The sequence below is a fragment of the Diceros bicornis genome, chromosome 35 (genome assembly GCF_020826845.1).
Source record: "Diceros bicornis minor isolate mBicDic1 chromosome 35, mDicBic1.mat.cur, whole genome shotgun sequence".
In the NCBI taxonomy this organism is placed as follows: Eukaryota; Metazoa; Chordata; class Mammalia; order Perissodactyla; family Rhinocerotidae; genus Diceros; species Diceros bicornis.
In genome coordinates this window covers 19,334,297-19,350,570 of record NC_080774.1, presented here as the reverse complement: position 1 = coordinate 19,350,570, position 16,274 = coordinate 19,334,297, and the positions used below count along the sequence as shown (strand labels likewise).

At 39.7% G+C, this 16,274-nt stretch overlaps 1 protein-coding gene across 1 annotated transcript in view; it reads left to right on the top strand.

Moving 5' to 3' along the window:
- The window catches only part of PIWIL3 (piwi like RNA-mediated gene silencing 3), a 38,794-nt gene extending 30,957 nt beyond the window's left edge, over positions 1-7,837 (top strand). The window contains exons 14-20 of the mRNA XM_058531659.1: positions 1,830-2,030; positions 2,175-2,278; positions 3,897-3,967; positions 4,264-4,417; positions 5,135-5,260; positions 6,138-6,285; positions 6,442-7,837. Of these exons, the coding sequence (XP_058387642.1) occupies positions 1,830-2,030; positions 2,175-2,278; positions 3,897-3,967; positions 4,264-4,417; positions 5,135-5,260; positions 6,138-6,285; positions 6,442-6,558 (921 nt within the window). The 3' untranslated portion in view covers positions 6,559-7,837. The remainder of the gene's footprint in view (positions 1-1,829; positions 2,031-2,174; positions 2,279-3,896; positions 3,968-4,263; positions 4,418-5,134; positions 5,261-6,137; positions 6,286-6,441) is intronic.
- Positions 7,838-16,274: the final 8,437 nt, after the last annotated feature.

The window sequence follows — 16,274 nt, the reverse complement described above, 5'->3', positions numbered from 1 at the left end:
TATATATATAGAGAGAGAGAGAGAGAGGTGTGTGTGTGTGTGTGTGTGTGTGTGTGTAATCTGTACCTAAAAGATTAGGTGCTTTTTTAAAGCATATCTGTCATTTTGTTTTGTCTTTGTCTTTAACTGATCACAATGGGCTTGGAGAAATCCTAGGCAAATAGTGAAGAATCAGTATCCTATCGACCACACACATTGATCACGGTACATTATAATTAGAAATCATTAAAAGGGATAATTAGGCACACGTGTGTGGTGATGGATTGTAATTAGCATTTAGGTGGTGAACATGAGAACATGATCTAATCCATGCAAAAATAGAAGTATAATGATGTACACCTGAAATTTATACAATGTTATAAACCAATGTTACTGCAATAAACAAAAACAAAACAAAACAAAAACACCTGTGTGAAACAGCAAACTGATAATGAGGGCACCCACAGCCCTTAATGGATGCGCTGGGAATGAAGTCTGAATTTTAACGCACAAGAACAGAGTAAACCAAAATAAAGTAGAATGAAACAAAAAATACAAAGCAGAAACTAAGTAGAGAACAGCCCACAAATCTAAAGCTGAAAATATTAAAGTTTGATATTGTCAAGAGTGAAGGAAAAGGTAAGGCTTAAAACATTAGGAACAAGTAGCATTCATTATTACAGACTCGCTAGAGGTTAAAGAAATATTACGAGAACACCATAGACTAGGGTGTGCCAGTAAATTTAAAAATTTGAAATATAGTTTTTAAAAATATATTAAATGCTAACTGGTTAGTTTGCTGAATTATAGGGGAAAATATTTCTCTTAAACAATGAAGGTAATGCATTTAATAAAATTCCACACCCTTTCAGGGGAAAAGAGAAACTCAATCTAGCGTGAGAAAAGACTTTCGCTAATCTGATCAAGGATGTTTGCCAAAAACTTCCTACAAACATCATCATGTCAAAAATAATATATTCTTGGGGCCGGCCCGGTGACGCAAGCAGTTAAATGCGTGCGCTCCGCTGCGGTGGTCCGGGGTTTGCTGGTTCGGATCCTGGGCGCGCACCGATGCACCGCTTGTCAGCCCATGCTGTGGCGGCGTGCCATATAAAGTGGAGGGAGATGGGCACGGATGTTAGCCCAGGGCCAGTCTTCCTCAGCAAAAAGAGGAGGATTGGCAGGTGTTAGCTCAGGGCTGATCTCCTCACACACACACACAAAGTATAATAATATATTGTTGATTTTCCCATTATAGCCAGAAATAAGTCAAGCAGTAACCTCTCTTCCTAACCCCCAGCTCCTACCAGGGGTCCTAGGGGATGTTTGAAACCTTGCTCTGCTGTTTGTAAATCAGACAGTTTCCATAACTTCCAAGCTTGTTTGCTCAGGGGTAAAATGGCGAGTATAGTGTTTATCTCAGTAGGTTGTTGATGAAAGAATTAACTGAGTCAAGGAAAATGCTTGGCAAATGCCTCACACATTGTGATCGTCCTGTAAATGGTGATTGCCCTGATTATAGTATATTTCAGTCTACGTTTTTAATCCATCCTTGTCAACTTCATGATAAACTCCTGGAAATTGAATAACTAGGACCAAAGGATTTTGCAAGTTTGAGTGATTGATGCATAATGACAAATGCCTGTCCTACGGCCAGTTTCTTCCACACTCACCCTCAAATTGTGGAATGTGATTCTAGACCCTTCACCCTCATGGATTCAGCTATTTATTTAATAAACAGACTCTATTTTGTCAGTGCCCCCCCCAAATAGCTTCCTTGATGTGGTGTCCCTTTCTCACAACACTGTGTTATTGCATCTTGGGGAATTTCATGTTTTCTTTCTTTCAAGGTTCTTTGTGTGCTGTCAAGTGACAGGAAAGACATGTATGATGGCATAAAAAAATTCCTGTGTGTCAATTACCCCATTCCAAGCCAATGTGTGGTGGCACGGACCTTAGACAAACCCCAGACGCTGATGACCATTGCCACAAAGATTGCCCAGCAGATGAATTGCAAGATGGGAGGAGCCCTCTGGAAGGTGGAAACAGGAGTATGTTGGATTTTGTTGCCTTTTCTTTATTTCATTTGTGTTTAGTGGAATTTAAGATTCTATTTAACTATTTTAAAAATGTAATTGTTAAATTGTGCTTGTATTCTGTCCTAACTCAATTCACTACCTTTTTAAAACTTTCAGTTGCAGAATACAATGTTCATTGGTATTGATTGTTTCCATGATATTGTAAATCGACAGAAGTCAATTGCAGGATTTGTGTCAAGCATCAACAATGAGTTAACGCAGTGAGTAGACTTTGGAAGACATTGGTTGCTGGGTAGCTATCTGCACACTGAATAGGAGAGGTGGACCTCACTGATATTTGTTGACGTTTTTGTAACATATTCAATTTCTAGTTAAAATTTTAATTTTAAAAAGCTTACCCCTTAGCTAATAGTCAACTGCCATGTTCTAGAAAGATAGATTCTTTTTTTTTAAAATTTCTTTTCTTGAGTTCATCTTGGTTTATAACCTTATGTAAATTTCCGGTGTACATCATATTTTGGCTTCTGTATAGACTGCATCGTGTTCATCACACAAAGTCTAGAAAACTCTCTGCTTTTAAAAGTCCTCATGAGATTAGATGAGGCTCTACTAAAGTCAACTGTCATATAACATAATCACAGAGGTGATAGCTCACTACGGTCACAGCTTCCAGGGATCAGGACAGGGAGAATTCTGCTACCACGGGCTCTGATCAGTGAGTCTCTGCATGAGGATCATTGACACGTGGGAAGCACTTAGGACATACTTGGGTGGAGACAGACATGGGAACGCAACCAGTGGCCTGTAGGGATAATCTTGCCTTCATACATTTATATATAATGCACCTGCAAGAGATGATATGCTTCTAAATCCAATGCTTCTCCTTTTCTCCAGGAGAAATGCTTCTCTTTTTGTTTTCTGTGCTTAGAGCAGAAACCACAGTGCACCTTCAAATGGGTGTGCTCACTCCTCAGTTCATAGTTCCTTATGCGTGACCGTCACAAATCACCACTCTGTTGAATGATGTCTGTGGCCTACTAGGTATAATTCCAGAGTATTCTTTAAGGAAGATCCATCTTTATTTTCACAGATGGCATCATTTTTCTAGTGATACTCTATTTCAATACAGTAACATGGTTTTGCTCTGCTTTTGGGGGGGTGGGGAATTAGAAAATAATGTTGCGATAATAGGGGAAAAACTATGCTTTCATTCATTCAACAGATATGTTTGAGCGCTTGCTGTGTTCAAATGCTGAGAATGCAGCAGTGATGATGTAGAGCCAAATTGCCTGACCTTGTCCCGTGGAGGATAAATTCTGGTGAAGAACCAGGCAAATACATACATCACATCAAGTCAGGCCATCATAATGCTCTGAAGCAAATAAAAACACAGTAAGAGGGTAGAAATTTGAGACAAATATGTAATTTTACTTGGTATGTTGAGAAGCGGTCGCAATAGCTATTACTGTTCCAAAAAACACTGTTCCCTCAAAGCAGATTATTATAGATGAGCCATCGTTTAGGACATTGGCCTAGAAGCAGGAATCTCGAGGAACACTGGGTGTTCATTTTTGGTGTTCCTCAGTAAGTGGAATGACAGGAGTCACGCATATTGAAAGTGTGTATAATTTGTAGTAATGTTAACGCATGCTTTCACTCTATATTACTATTTGTGTGCATTCAAAGTTTTCTTAAATGCCTAAGATATCAGAAGAGACGAATACTTTGATGTCTGCAGGAGAATGAACGAACGGATCCTTAATCGGATCCTCGGCTACTGATTGTGATATGTTTTGGTCATAGATTAATTCAGAATCAAAAGGATGAAATTTTGAGAATCTTGTGTTCCAAACTGATGGCTTGTTTTTCTCCAAACAGGTGGTTCTCTCAATGTATCTTCCAGGAATCGGGGCAGGAGCTTGTGAGTGGGCTGAGGGCCTGCTTGCAAGGTTAGTGTCCAGTAGAGGCTGGAGCACTTGACTCTATACCAGTAGTTCCCTGGTGCTGCTAAATATCTTACCATGCATACGAGAGCAACCCCCCCACCCCCCCTCCACAAAGAAATACCTGGCTCAAAATTTCAGTACTGTTGTTGAGAAATGCTGGACTAGACTGAGGACTTAAGCAGTGCAATTGTCCTGAAAGCTAAAATATTGAAAAATGAACCTAGAAGTTGTCAAAAATCGCAGTGGCCAGTTTGTTCCAAGTTACGGTTTATTTACACGTGTTTCTGGCTTCCTTTTAGCTGCTCTGAAGCTCTGGCGTGAACATAATCCATTTATGCCACATTCTGTTATTGTATATCGGGATGGCGTGGGAGATGGTCAGCTTGAAGCATTGATTAATTATGAAATACCACAGATTTCTTCGTACTTAAACAGTATTTTGCATCCAAAGACGTAGGTATATCAACTGTAAAGTGCAGATCTTGTAAGCTCTGCATTTCAGTCTTTGAAAAAAAATCTGGAACAATTTTGGTGTGTGAATTATGAGAGAGAAAGAGCTTGAGAAGAACAGAGGGCTTTGGTTGATGGGTGGGGAGAAAGTAGACCCTTCGCCCTTTCACTTTGTGCTCCATGCCCACGTCAGAGGACAGAGTGCTCCATGCCCACGTCAGAGGACAGAGTACAATTGGAACACTGCAATAGAAAAATTTCCCCTATGGAACTCCTATGAATATTGCTCTTTTTCTAATCTCTCTTCAAGCCTTGAAGGGCTTGCTAATGTCAGATATTCATTAAAATCCATGAACATAGCCTGTCAATGGTTTGTACTTGTCCAACTCCTTTATCCTGGAGTTTTGGAGTTCCCAAGGCTGGGGATCCCTCCCAGCTGCCTCCTCTGGCCTCAGCTGTTTGTCAATGTAGCCTGGTGCCCAGCATTGATAGTAGAAGTGATCTTGACCTTGTGAGGAAGGGACCCTTCCCCTAGGATATAGGTGGCTGGAAACCTCCTCCTCTGCTGCTTGAATCAGGCACTAAGACAGTAAAGTCATGATGTGTGGAGAACTGCAATCTGCAGATTCTTTTGAACAGATCCTATGTATGTGGTGTTTCAACACTCCAAATGCTTCCGAGATACCACTAACGTAGTGACACTCATTATAATTTTTTCAGTGTCAAACTAACAGTCATTGTGGTGAAGAAACGAATAAACACCAGATTTTTTATTGAGTCTGAAGGAAAACTTCAAAATCCACGTCCAGGAACAGTCATTGATGTAGAATTGACCAGGAAGGAATGGTAAACCATCTTTATTTATTTATTGTGAAGATTCCCTTTTATTCAAATAGTAACAGAATTTTTTAAGGTTTGTGTGATTTGGAGGAGAAAGGAAGAATTGACCTAAGGGAAGTTAAAAATTATATGACTAGATACATTGGATTATAGATTTTTCCATCTTCAATCATTTTCTTCTCCTAGAATTTTAAAAATATACTGTAAATATACGTATCAGTCTAAGATTCTTCAGTTGTTAGGAAGAATAGTAGAGCTTCTGGTTAATTTGAGACTTGTCAAGTCAATTAGGCAAATGAGAAAATTATGCCAAACCACAGTAGGAAATAAAGCATGACGTTCATACCAATTAGTGAGAAATGAAGTAAAATTAAAGAAAGACTTGATCAATCTAGTAGAAGGCAGAAAAGGATTAAAGAAAAAAGCAAATGAAAAGTATGATAGACATAAAGCTTCTTATGTTTAAGATGATACACATAAAAATAAACTCAATATTTACAATAAATTGATTAACTTTACCAGTTGTATCATTTAGAGAGTTTGAATATATTCTGATTCTCAGGGAGACTCAGGAAGTGTCCACCCCTGGATCTCTGAATCGAGTTACCTATGACTATATCAAATGTGCCAATTTTATGTTTCTGTCTCTATCCTAGTACATATGCTTGTGAGTCTAAATCCCCTGAGAGTTATTACTTGTGTCAATAATTGTCCTGGGAGATTTGCTTTATCAAGTCATTGCTTGACAGTTAGCCAGGCTTCTACATGTAAAGGAAACTCTGTCTGTAGAATGGATTTCTGGAAATTAACGTCACTTCAGATACCAGGTTTGCTACATTCTTTTTTTAAAATAAGCTGATACCCACATGTTCTATAATTTCAGGTACGATTTTTTTATTGTGAGTCAGTCAGTGAAGGAGGGTACTGTCACTCCCACTCATTATAACGTCATCCATGACACTGTTCGCTTGAGCCCGGATACCGTCCAGGGTCTGACTTACAGACTCTGCCACATGTATTATAATTTGCCAGTAAGTATTTTTTGGTACTGGTTTCCCTTCAGATCTGTATATTGTTCAAAATCGAATCTATACTTTCTGAACCTTAGAATTGATATCTATGAAAATTTAAATTTAGGAAAAGTAGATAGAAAGTTAAAAAAATTTTTTTTATTGTTTCTCCTAAAGGGTGTCATCCGAGTTCCGGCTCCTTGCCACTACGCCCACAAACTAGCTTACCTTGTGGGCCAGAGCATTCACCAAGAACCACATCATTCCCTGACAAACCGTCTCTTTTACCTTTGACCTACAGAAGGAAGCCTGTTGGGATGTTGAAAACCACAATTTGGAAATTTATTTATTTTTTTCCTTTTGAAGCTGTACATCTGAAATATTTTCCTAGACGCAGAGTTTTAGATTCTTATCATTCTTGATTGGACGCGGAGGAGATTCAGAGTGATGCAGGCTATTTTCAGTACTATCACTGACTTGACATGAGACTTCTATTTTCTAGGTGGGAGAATTGACAGTGAGGGTTTGGTCTTGGAATTGACCTTTCAAATGTGTTACAATGACTTAATGATTAAACGTGCCTGCGTGCTTTGCACTCCAAGCAATGCTGCTCTATTAATTATAAAGGATGGGCGTTAGTCACATGGAGAGTACATCTATGAGCAAGAAATTGTACTTGGAAAATGATATATACTTTATTTGTGAAATATTTCGTATTTAAAGGACAGCAAAGACATAAAAATAGCAAAATTGTGATTTGTGTTATTTACTATTTTGTATGAACAAAATGACCTATATGAAGTATTGTTTATTCTTTGTACTGGGGTCACAATTTGATTGTATTTTTTGGTGGAGCTGTAATAAGGAGGGCCTTGTGATTTAAAAGTTGGCAGCTTAGGAACATTGAAAGATTTTGTTACTTTTTCCACAAAGAAGGGAAATTAAGAACTCTATTGGTATTTCTGTTTAATTCATTCTCTTGTGCATGTTTCAAGTGTAACATTGTATTAGCTGTACCATAATCAGAAAAGACTCTTGAATAAGTTGTTTAAGTGAAGCTACTATGTTTTTCCTGAAAGCAGACACATTTTTTTCTCTCCAGTTAAAACTATCTTTAAATAGACTCGGGAAACAATATGTGAAACTTGGTTTTCTTATACTCCTAGATAGAGTGGTATTTTTGGGGAGAGGATAGATTATCTTCAAATATACCAGAAGGGGTATGTTCAAAAACAATCTAGTTCCTTTGATTATTAGTTAATCAATTTAGGTTTGTAATGTGAACCAGTCTTATAAGAAATAAAATTAAAACAAGTCATTTAAAAAATATATTGTAATCTGGTAACCTCTGCCTAGCAGTACTGCCAATAATGATAAATGTAATACAAGAGATGGCTCCATGATTAAAGAAAGTTAAGGCAACATGTTCTTTTCAAAGCTAGAATTTGATTTATGGTAATACATTTCTATAAATCTGTAAAAATAATTTGGAAGGAACAGATTCAAAGTAGTTGTTAAAAACTGAATGTTTCCTATAAATGTGATGCAAATATCATTTATTCATAACACTATATAATAACGCCTAGATTTATGAATTTAAAACGTGAGTCAATAAAGGTATTCATGTTAAAATCATTGAATTGGATCTTGTTATTTAAAAAATATATGCTGGTCTTAGGCTTCTTAATCTACTGATTAGAAAAAATTGTTGCTTTTCTAAGAAATGGAAATAGTGTGACTAGGTGAGATATCTGATTTCATTAGCCTACTAGTCCATTATAAATTAGATGAAGGAAGCTGGGTATTCAATATTTCTGGGAGAAAGCCTTACAGTTCCAAAGGCTTATAGATAGAATTTCTATAATGTATCACAGTGCCTAAGTTTCACATTACTGAGTAGGTGTGGGGGGGGGATTAATTAAAGGTCTCTCAGGAATGCATTTGGCCTAAGTAGTGATACAATATATAATTTGAGGAAAATGAACTTCCTGACTCTGGCAATGGTAAATAAATAATATATATCAAACCTCCCACTGAGTACAGCTCAAAGCTGGACAAGATGTTAGAAGAGAATGTTGAATAGTGTTACCGAGTGAAGGCTCATTGCCCAAGAGCATAGAAGCCAATACTACATCATCAGCTTTTGAGAGAAGAGAGAGCTTTATTGCATGGCCGACCAACAAGGAGACAGGAGGCAAGGCTCAGATCTGTCTCCCTGAGCTGAAGTGGCGACAGACTTTTGAGGAGTTGGGAGTGGAGTCATTATATAAAATGCTAACCCGGCAGAATCTGACTGGAGGGTGGGACTGTAACATTCTTATAAGTCTGATGTGCTACAAATCAAAGGACCCCTTGCTTCTCATGAGGTTCCCCATTCCCCATTCTCTTCACATTGAGTTCTGTAAGTTAGGGAACTTTTGGTCCCTAGGCAGCTCGAGGTCATCTGAGAACAAGGTTTCCATCTTCTGAGCATGCTCCAGCTACATGACTTGAAGTTTTTGCTCATTGCCCCTGCAAAACAACTTTTGATACAACACTGGTATTGATAGAACAGGATACAATAGGGCCAGTATGAGTTGGCCTATGATGGTTACAACTCTATAGAAGAGATGGCAGGGCACAGAAGAAAACAGCACCAACAAGTGGCCGTAGGAAATCTAGAGAGGTGACCGGTCATTTGGGACTGATTTTTGTGCCACAAATTCCAGAAACGGCAACTGAGAAGTTGAGGACGCATTCTGACAAATTTTGGGGCCTATGTTGAGGAAAAACTGGAGCCTAGTACCTGCATGGAGGGTTGTTGTTGGTTTGGGACCCCGAAGGACACACATGGGAGGAGCTTGAAGTAGACAAGACCTCCCAGGAACAGAAACCCATCTGGATTGTTAATCCCCCACTGTTATCAGCCAGAGGCTAACATAAAGCCTCTCTGTGGGATAACTTCTTCTTTGACATCCATCTCTAACATGTATCGTATACAATATAGAGCAACCTGAGAGACTGTACGATTAACCTGGAAAGGAGGGCAGTGACACTGCAGTGTTGCTATTTATTCCATATCTCCCAGATTCCAGTAGACACATCCAGCTGTAGGCATCTGTGTTTTAAGAAAAAATTGCAGGCACACAATACAGAACTGAGAAAATAATGCCCACGACAGAGGTTGGGATACAGCAACGACGAGAGTGGCCACAAGGAGGATCTCAGAGCTGTGCAGAGGTCTATGCTGAGTGGTCATGGCTTGCACAGAGGATGTGACCCGGTAATATGGGGCCAATCCACAAGCAGGCCACCAAGCAACATTTAAGGAATGGTACGTTCTAAGGACCTCACCTGATTAATACTCTCTACACAAATTCCCCTTGAGGGTGGTACTGGAATTACTATTACTCCTGTTTTAGACATGAAGAACCAACTCATAGAGATGGAGAGCCTGCCCTGGGTCACGTGGTGTGAAGGGCAGGGCTGGGCATTGAGCAGACTGAAGATTCAGATCCTGCATGCTCCCCACTGTAGAGGACTGTCCCCATTGCTCTGTCTTCTGAGAACCTCTGCCCTGTTCTCCAGGTGAAGGAGGTGTCTACAGGTGCACAGGTGAGTGAGCACTTCACATTCTCTGCCTCCATGGATCCTAATTATTATTAGGAAGATGCACAAAAAATAACCACACAATAAAAAGTTCAACTAATAGGAGATGCATGAAACAGACAACCTGGATACAGCCCTAGTTCGGGAGATCTCGGGAGGTTTTCTGGAAGAGGTGCTGACTGAGCGCCCATCTGAAGGATGCATTCAGGGTAACTGGGTTGAAGCCTGCGTGATGGCTGTTCCAGGGGAGAACAGAGTCGGGGAGGGGATGTTTCCTGCGGAGGGAGCAGCATACGGATGGAATCAGGAGGTGACAAGGAAAGTTTGAGGAGAAGGTGATGGGAGGCCAAGGTGACAGAAGCTTTTTCTCAATCAAAGGACGACTTGTAATCAAGCAAACTGCAGGATGTGCATGCTCCTTAGACGCAACTCAAGATGTGGAGTCAACCCAAAGCCACAATAATGCAGTCATGAGGCTCAGACTTCCATCCCTATAGTGTGGAAGGTATGGAGGTACAATGAGGTACAATGAGAATACAAGTCCCCCTCGACCTATTTGCTGCACACACATCTGCGTGATATATATGTTTGCAATGGTCTCTGGGAAAACAGGATACAAAAGTCAGCTACACCCTCTTCACCGCTATAGATAGCCTTTGGGCAATTATGGGCAATTTTTTTTTTTTTTTTTTGCTGAGGAAGATTGGCCCTGGGCTAAGATCTGTGCCCCGCTTCCTCTACTTTATATGTGCGACGCCTGCCATGGCACGGCTTGATGAGTGGTACATAGGTCCACCATCCAGGATCTGAACCTGCAAACCCCGGGCCGCCAAAGCAGAGCACACGAACCTAACCACTACACCACTGGGCCGGCCCCCCATTATGGGCAATTTTATGTGTATTTTAAAGATACAAAGTGGACTTACAATAACTAGAAGCTTTACGTAGTATCTTGGAATCCCTGGATATGTTCATGCTTCTTTTCCCTAAAGTACAAGCCTTATTAAGATAATATTTGATAAAATATACATGGCCAAAAGTAATTATTTAATTTTATTCCAAAATAGCTTTCTTTATGACTGTGAAGAGGAATTAAATAAATTTATAAGTGCAAGAAATCATGTATAAATTAAATATATAAACTCTACCACTACAAAATTGCATGTATGATAAGCTTTTTAATTTTTTTTTAAGAGTTGGAGGAAGACTACAAGGTAACAAAACTCTAACAACCTAAATTCAACTGTCAGATGTTGTCAATATTAGCCAGAGGTGCCGAGTTATATTATTCAGTGTACTATTTTGAGAAAATCCCCCTTAAAATAACACTCTCTTCTATTTTTAAGTTTAATTTTACATATTTGACCTAATAACATGCACGACACTCAAAAAGGAGTTTCCATCTGAGACACAATTTACGTTGAACTGTGACTATTACAAACATGCAAGGATAATCAGTTATGGAGTATGGCCTGAGGATACTCAAGAGAATATGACTTAGTGAATGACTTCAATGGAAATGTCAGCTTAAAGATCCCTGAAAATTCTCTCCCCCAAAAAAGCAATGAGGAAACTGGTAAACACTGCCACTATCAACATTTTCAGAACTCAGGAAATTAAACAAAACCTGCAGCAATTGAGGGAATCTCAATTGCAGAAAAAAACAGCTGAATCTCAGAACCGCAGGTTTTGTGCTGTTTAACTTGTCCTAGTCCCATCCCCTGCTCTGCAGTTCCACAGTAGCTCAGAAAACTGAAACCCCACGTTCACAGTGAAAATCAGCAAATTGGCAGCCACTTAGAGCAGAATGGGGCTGGAGCTCCCTCCAAACCTCATTCCTAGAGAATTATCACTAAATGACCTATCTGGTGGATCTATCTGAGACCCCCTTGTTCAACTGTCTGTGTTTAATCTGACTTGGAGCTTGCCCAGAACAAAAAGCCTTTTTCCTGGCATAATTGTTGAAAAAGCCCGAAAACAATTACAGGCAATTTTAAAACTCAAGGCTGCTTGAAGTGGTGGATGACCACTTTGTTGGTCAAACTATTGTTGGAACAAACAATAGACTAACAAGAAGCTTAAAAAGAAAGGTGAGAAATAAGACGTTCATACGGGGCTTTGAAAAGCTCTGACTTATTCCTGGGAATCTAGAAGAACGTGCACAAGTGGAGGGCCATGTGCATACTCAGGGCTGTGTATATGCCCAGGAAAGACCAAAGAAGGCCCTAAGTTCTCCCCTCTGGCTGCCCCTGACCTTCTGTACAAGCAGGAAGTGACGGCTAAGGCAGAGTTTTCAGCTGCCTGGCTCAGTGTTGAAGACACGATTCAACATGCTCACAGAGGCCCTTGGTGAAGACCAGCTGACTTCTTGGTTCCAGGCTGTTAATGAAATCTCTATCAAATCAATAGTGACCAACAAGTAACTGAGCAGGGACTATAGTGGTCACACATGACAAAGATCCAGACCTTAGAGAATTAGTTCAGAGAAGTCACTAACAAGAAAACAACTACAAAAAATAGCAAAACAACAAATCATGGGCCGGGGCAAGAGTCTGATTCCCAGAGTTGCCATATTATATTATTTTAAATGTATAGTTTACAAACACACACACACACACACACACACACACACACACACACACACACAAAGAGAGAGAGAGAGACCTGCAAAGAAAAAAGAAAGTATGGCATTGAGCAGAATAGAGTTGACATAGCAGGGCTGCGGCTGCTTGCCTTAGAAAGGCCAGCTTGCTAGATGGGCCCTGGGCTGAAGTCTGGGAACTTGGAATCAGGAGAGTCCCCACTGTTCTCTGATAAGAGTGGCTTGCTGTGCCTAACCTGTATTTGCAAACACTATAGTTCTGCTGAATATCTTTTTCCTTCTGGAATTCTTGAATTTAGGTATGTTCTAGGCAGAGGATGCCTAAATAACCAGTCCCCGGTGAAACTTCTGGGCACACAGTCTCGAATGATCTTTCCTGGAAGACAGCATTTCACATATGTTGTCACGAGCTATTGCTGGAGGAATCAAGTGTACCTGTGTGTCTCCATTGGAGCAGGACTCTTGAAAGCCTGTGCCTGGTTTTCTCTGGACCTCCTCCCATGCACCTTTTTCCTTTGCTTATTTTGCTTAGTGTGCTTTCACTGTAATAAATCACAGCAACCAGTATGACTATATACTGAGTTCAGTGAGTCCCCCTAGAGAATCACAGAACCTGGCGGTGCTCTTGGCCCCCCCAACAGAGGCTGATACACAAGAAAAACAAATAACCAATAGACACTGTCCCTGAGAAAAGTCTAGACATTGGACTTACTAGACAAGTATTTGTATCAGCTATTTTAAGGATGTTCAAAGAATTAAAGGAAATCATATTTAAAGAACTAAATGGTAGGATGAGAATTATGTCTCTCCAAGTAGAGAATAACAATAAAAAAGATATAAATCATAAAAGAGAACGAAAGAGAATTTCTGGAGGTGAAAAGTGTACTAAAAACTGAAAATATCACTAGAGGTGCTTGTATTAGTTTCCTAGGTCTGCTGTAACAAATTACTACAAATTATATGGCTTAATACAACGTAAATTTATTGTTTCACACTTCTGGAGGCTGGAAGTCTGAAGTTAAGCTGTAGGCTGGGCTATGCTTCCTATGAAACATCTGGTGAATTATCCTCTCTTGCCTCTTTCTAGCTTTTGGTGTTTTCTGGAAGTTCTTGGCTTTCCTTGGCTTGCAGCTTCATCACTCCAATCTCCGCCTCCATCATCACACGGCCTTCTCCCCTCTGTGTCTATGTGTCCAAATTTCCCTGCTCTTATAAGGACAACAGTCATTGGATTAGGGCCCATCTCAATCCAGGATGACCTCATCTTAACTTGACTATATCTGCAAAGACCTTACTTTCAAATAGGGACACTGCCACAGGTACTGGGGCTTAGAGCTTTAATATATAATTCTAATTATAATTTAACCTCACGTGATTCTATTTAATTCTAATTTAACTAAACCCACAACAGGGCTGAACAGCAGATTTGAGCAGGAGGAAGACAGAATCAACAAATTTGAAGACAGGTCAATTGACATCCAGTCTGCTGAACGGTAAGTTAAAACAATAAGAACAGGGGAGAAAAATTAACAAAGCCTCATAGATCTATGTAATGCCACCAAGTATACCAACGTATACATCAAGAGAGTCCCAGAAAGACACAAGAGAGAGAAAGGGACAGTGAGAATATGTGAAGCAATAATAGCCAGAATCTCACCAGATTTGATGAAAAATATTAATCAAAATAGTCAAGAAGTTTAATGAACACCAAATAGGATAAACTCACATCATAATGAAATGGTCCAAGGCCAAAGATAAAGAGAATCATGAAAGCAACAAGAGAGAAATCGTGTACAAAGGCTCCTCAATAAGTTTAATGGCTGATTTTCATCAGAAACCATGGAGGCCAGAAGGCAGTGGGATGACATATCAAAAGTGCTGAAAGACAAAAACTGTCAACCAAGAATTTTATATCCAGCAGAGATGTCCTTCAATAATGAAGGAGACATTAAGACATTGCCAGATAAACAAAATCTTAGAGAATCCATTGCTATCACCAGCCCTACAAGAAATGCTAATGGAGTCCTTCAAGCCGAAATGAAAAGACAACAGAGTAACTTGAATCTATGTAAAAAAAATAAAGAGTTACATGGGTAAATATAAAAGAAAGCATACGTGTATAAGTAAATAAAATGTAGACAGTATAAATACACGAACAATATATTATTTTCTTTTACCTGATTTAAGAGAACACTATATGAAGTAAATATTCTAAGTCTATGTTGATGAGCACATAATGTATAAAGATGTAATCTGTATGACAATAACAGGATAAAGGAGGAGAAGTGGAACAGATTTACATAAGAGTAAAGTTTCTGTATGCCATTGAAATTAATCTGGTATGAATCCAATTAGAATGTTATAAATTAAGATGCAAATTGTAATCTCCAGGGAAAACACTAAGAATATAACCCAGAATATATAGGAAAAGAAATAGCATGGGAATTAAGTTGGTACACTAGAAAATAACACAGAAGCAAGCAGTAATGGAGGAATATTAGAACAAAAAGATATAGAAAACAAATGGCAAAATGACAGATTTCAATGCTGTCTGGCAATTAAATTAAATGTATGTGGATTATACAGTCCAATTAAGAGACAGATATTGGCAGAATGGATAAAAAACTATGATCTATCTACACGCTATCTGTAAGAGTTGCACTTTAAATTCAAGATACAAAGAGGTTGAAAGTAAAAGGGTGGGAAAATATATACCACACAAATGTTAACCAAAAGAGAACTAGACTTGCTTTGTTAACATAAACCATTATGACAATTTTTTCTAGAGACAAATAAAGACATTTTATATTGACAAAAGGGTCCATCCTTCATGGAGATAACAATTATAAACATTTTTCAATTAACAAGAGAGCTCCAAAATATATGAAGCAAACTGACACAATTGAAAAGAGAAACAGGCCCTCAACAGCAACAGTTGGAGACTTCAAAACTCAACTTTCAATGCGGGATAGAATCTGTTCTTTCCTGTGATGACACCTCAGCACTGTGGGGTGGGTAGAGTAGGCGCTGTGACCCATATCTTATGGGTCAGGGCATGGAAATGTAGAGATTTCAGTGACTTGCCCAGAGTCACGACACTGAGGAGTGATGGATCTGAGGCAGGGGATCTATGTGGTTCCCTGGGATAGCGATCCCTGAATACCTGGACCTGAGATCACACCCTGAACCACTGATCCAAGAGCTCTCCTCACTCCTTCTCCCATACCCTCCTGCCCTCTTCCCCAGAGTTACTGCTAGAAGACAACTGATATCCTGGAGGAGGTGCCTGAGCCAAGAGAAGAGTACATGCCCAACCCAGCCTCCTGCCTCTACACTTAAATCCCTGACCCAAAACCTATGCAGTTTCCCCCAATCAAAGTCCCTCTGAATGATCAGGGGTATCCAATCTGTTTCCCTCCTTCCCCAGAATCTTCATACTCTCAGCACCTTCCTGGTACTCAAATGACCACCCTAAATTATCAGTAGTCTGCTTGACTCCCAACCGGCTCAGAACTCAGGACAGTCTAAACCAACCATTTATACAACAGACTCACAAAAATTAGCTTCACCTTAACTGACAAACTCTCGGTGAGCAGTTAGTATTAATTAACTGGGAAAGGGATCTGCTGGGCTGGTACTTAGATGGTTTAATGAATGAAATCTACAAACCCCTGGTGTCTCAGGGACTGTTGATCTGAGCAACCACCTGAGAAGCCTGGACTAAGCCCTGGCTGAGAGTGGGCAGTGGCTGCACCGGCTCTGAGTGTGCCCCTTCCTGCCCAAGTCCTTCCTCGCCAAAATCCAGTCTCTGCTGTACGAA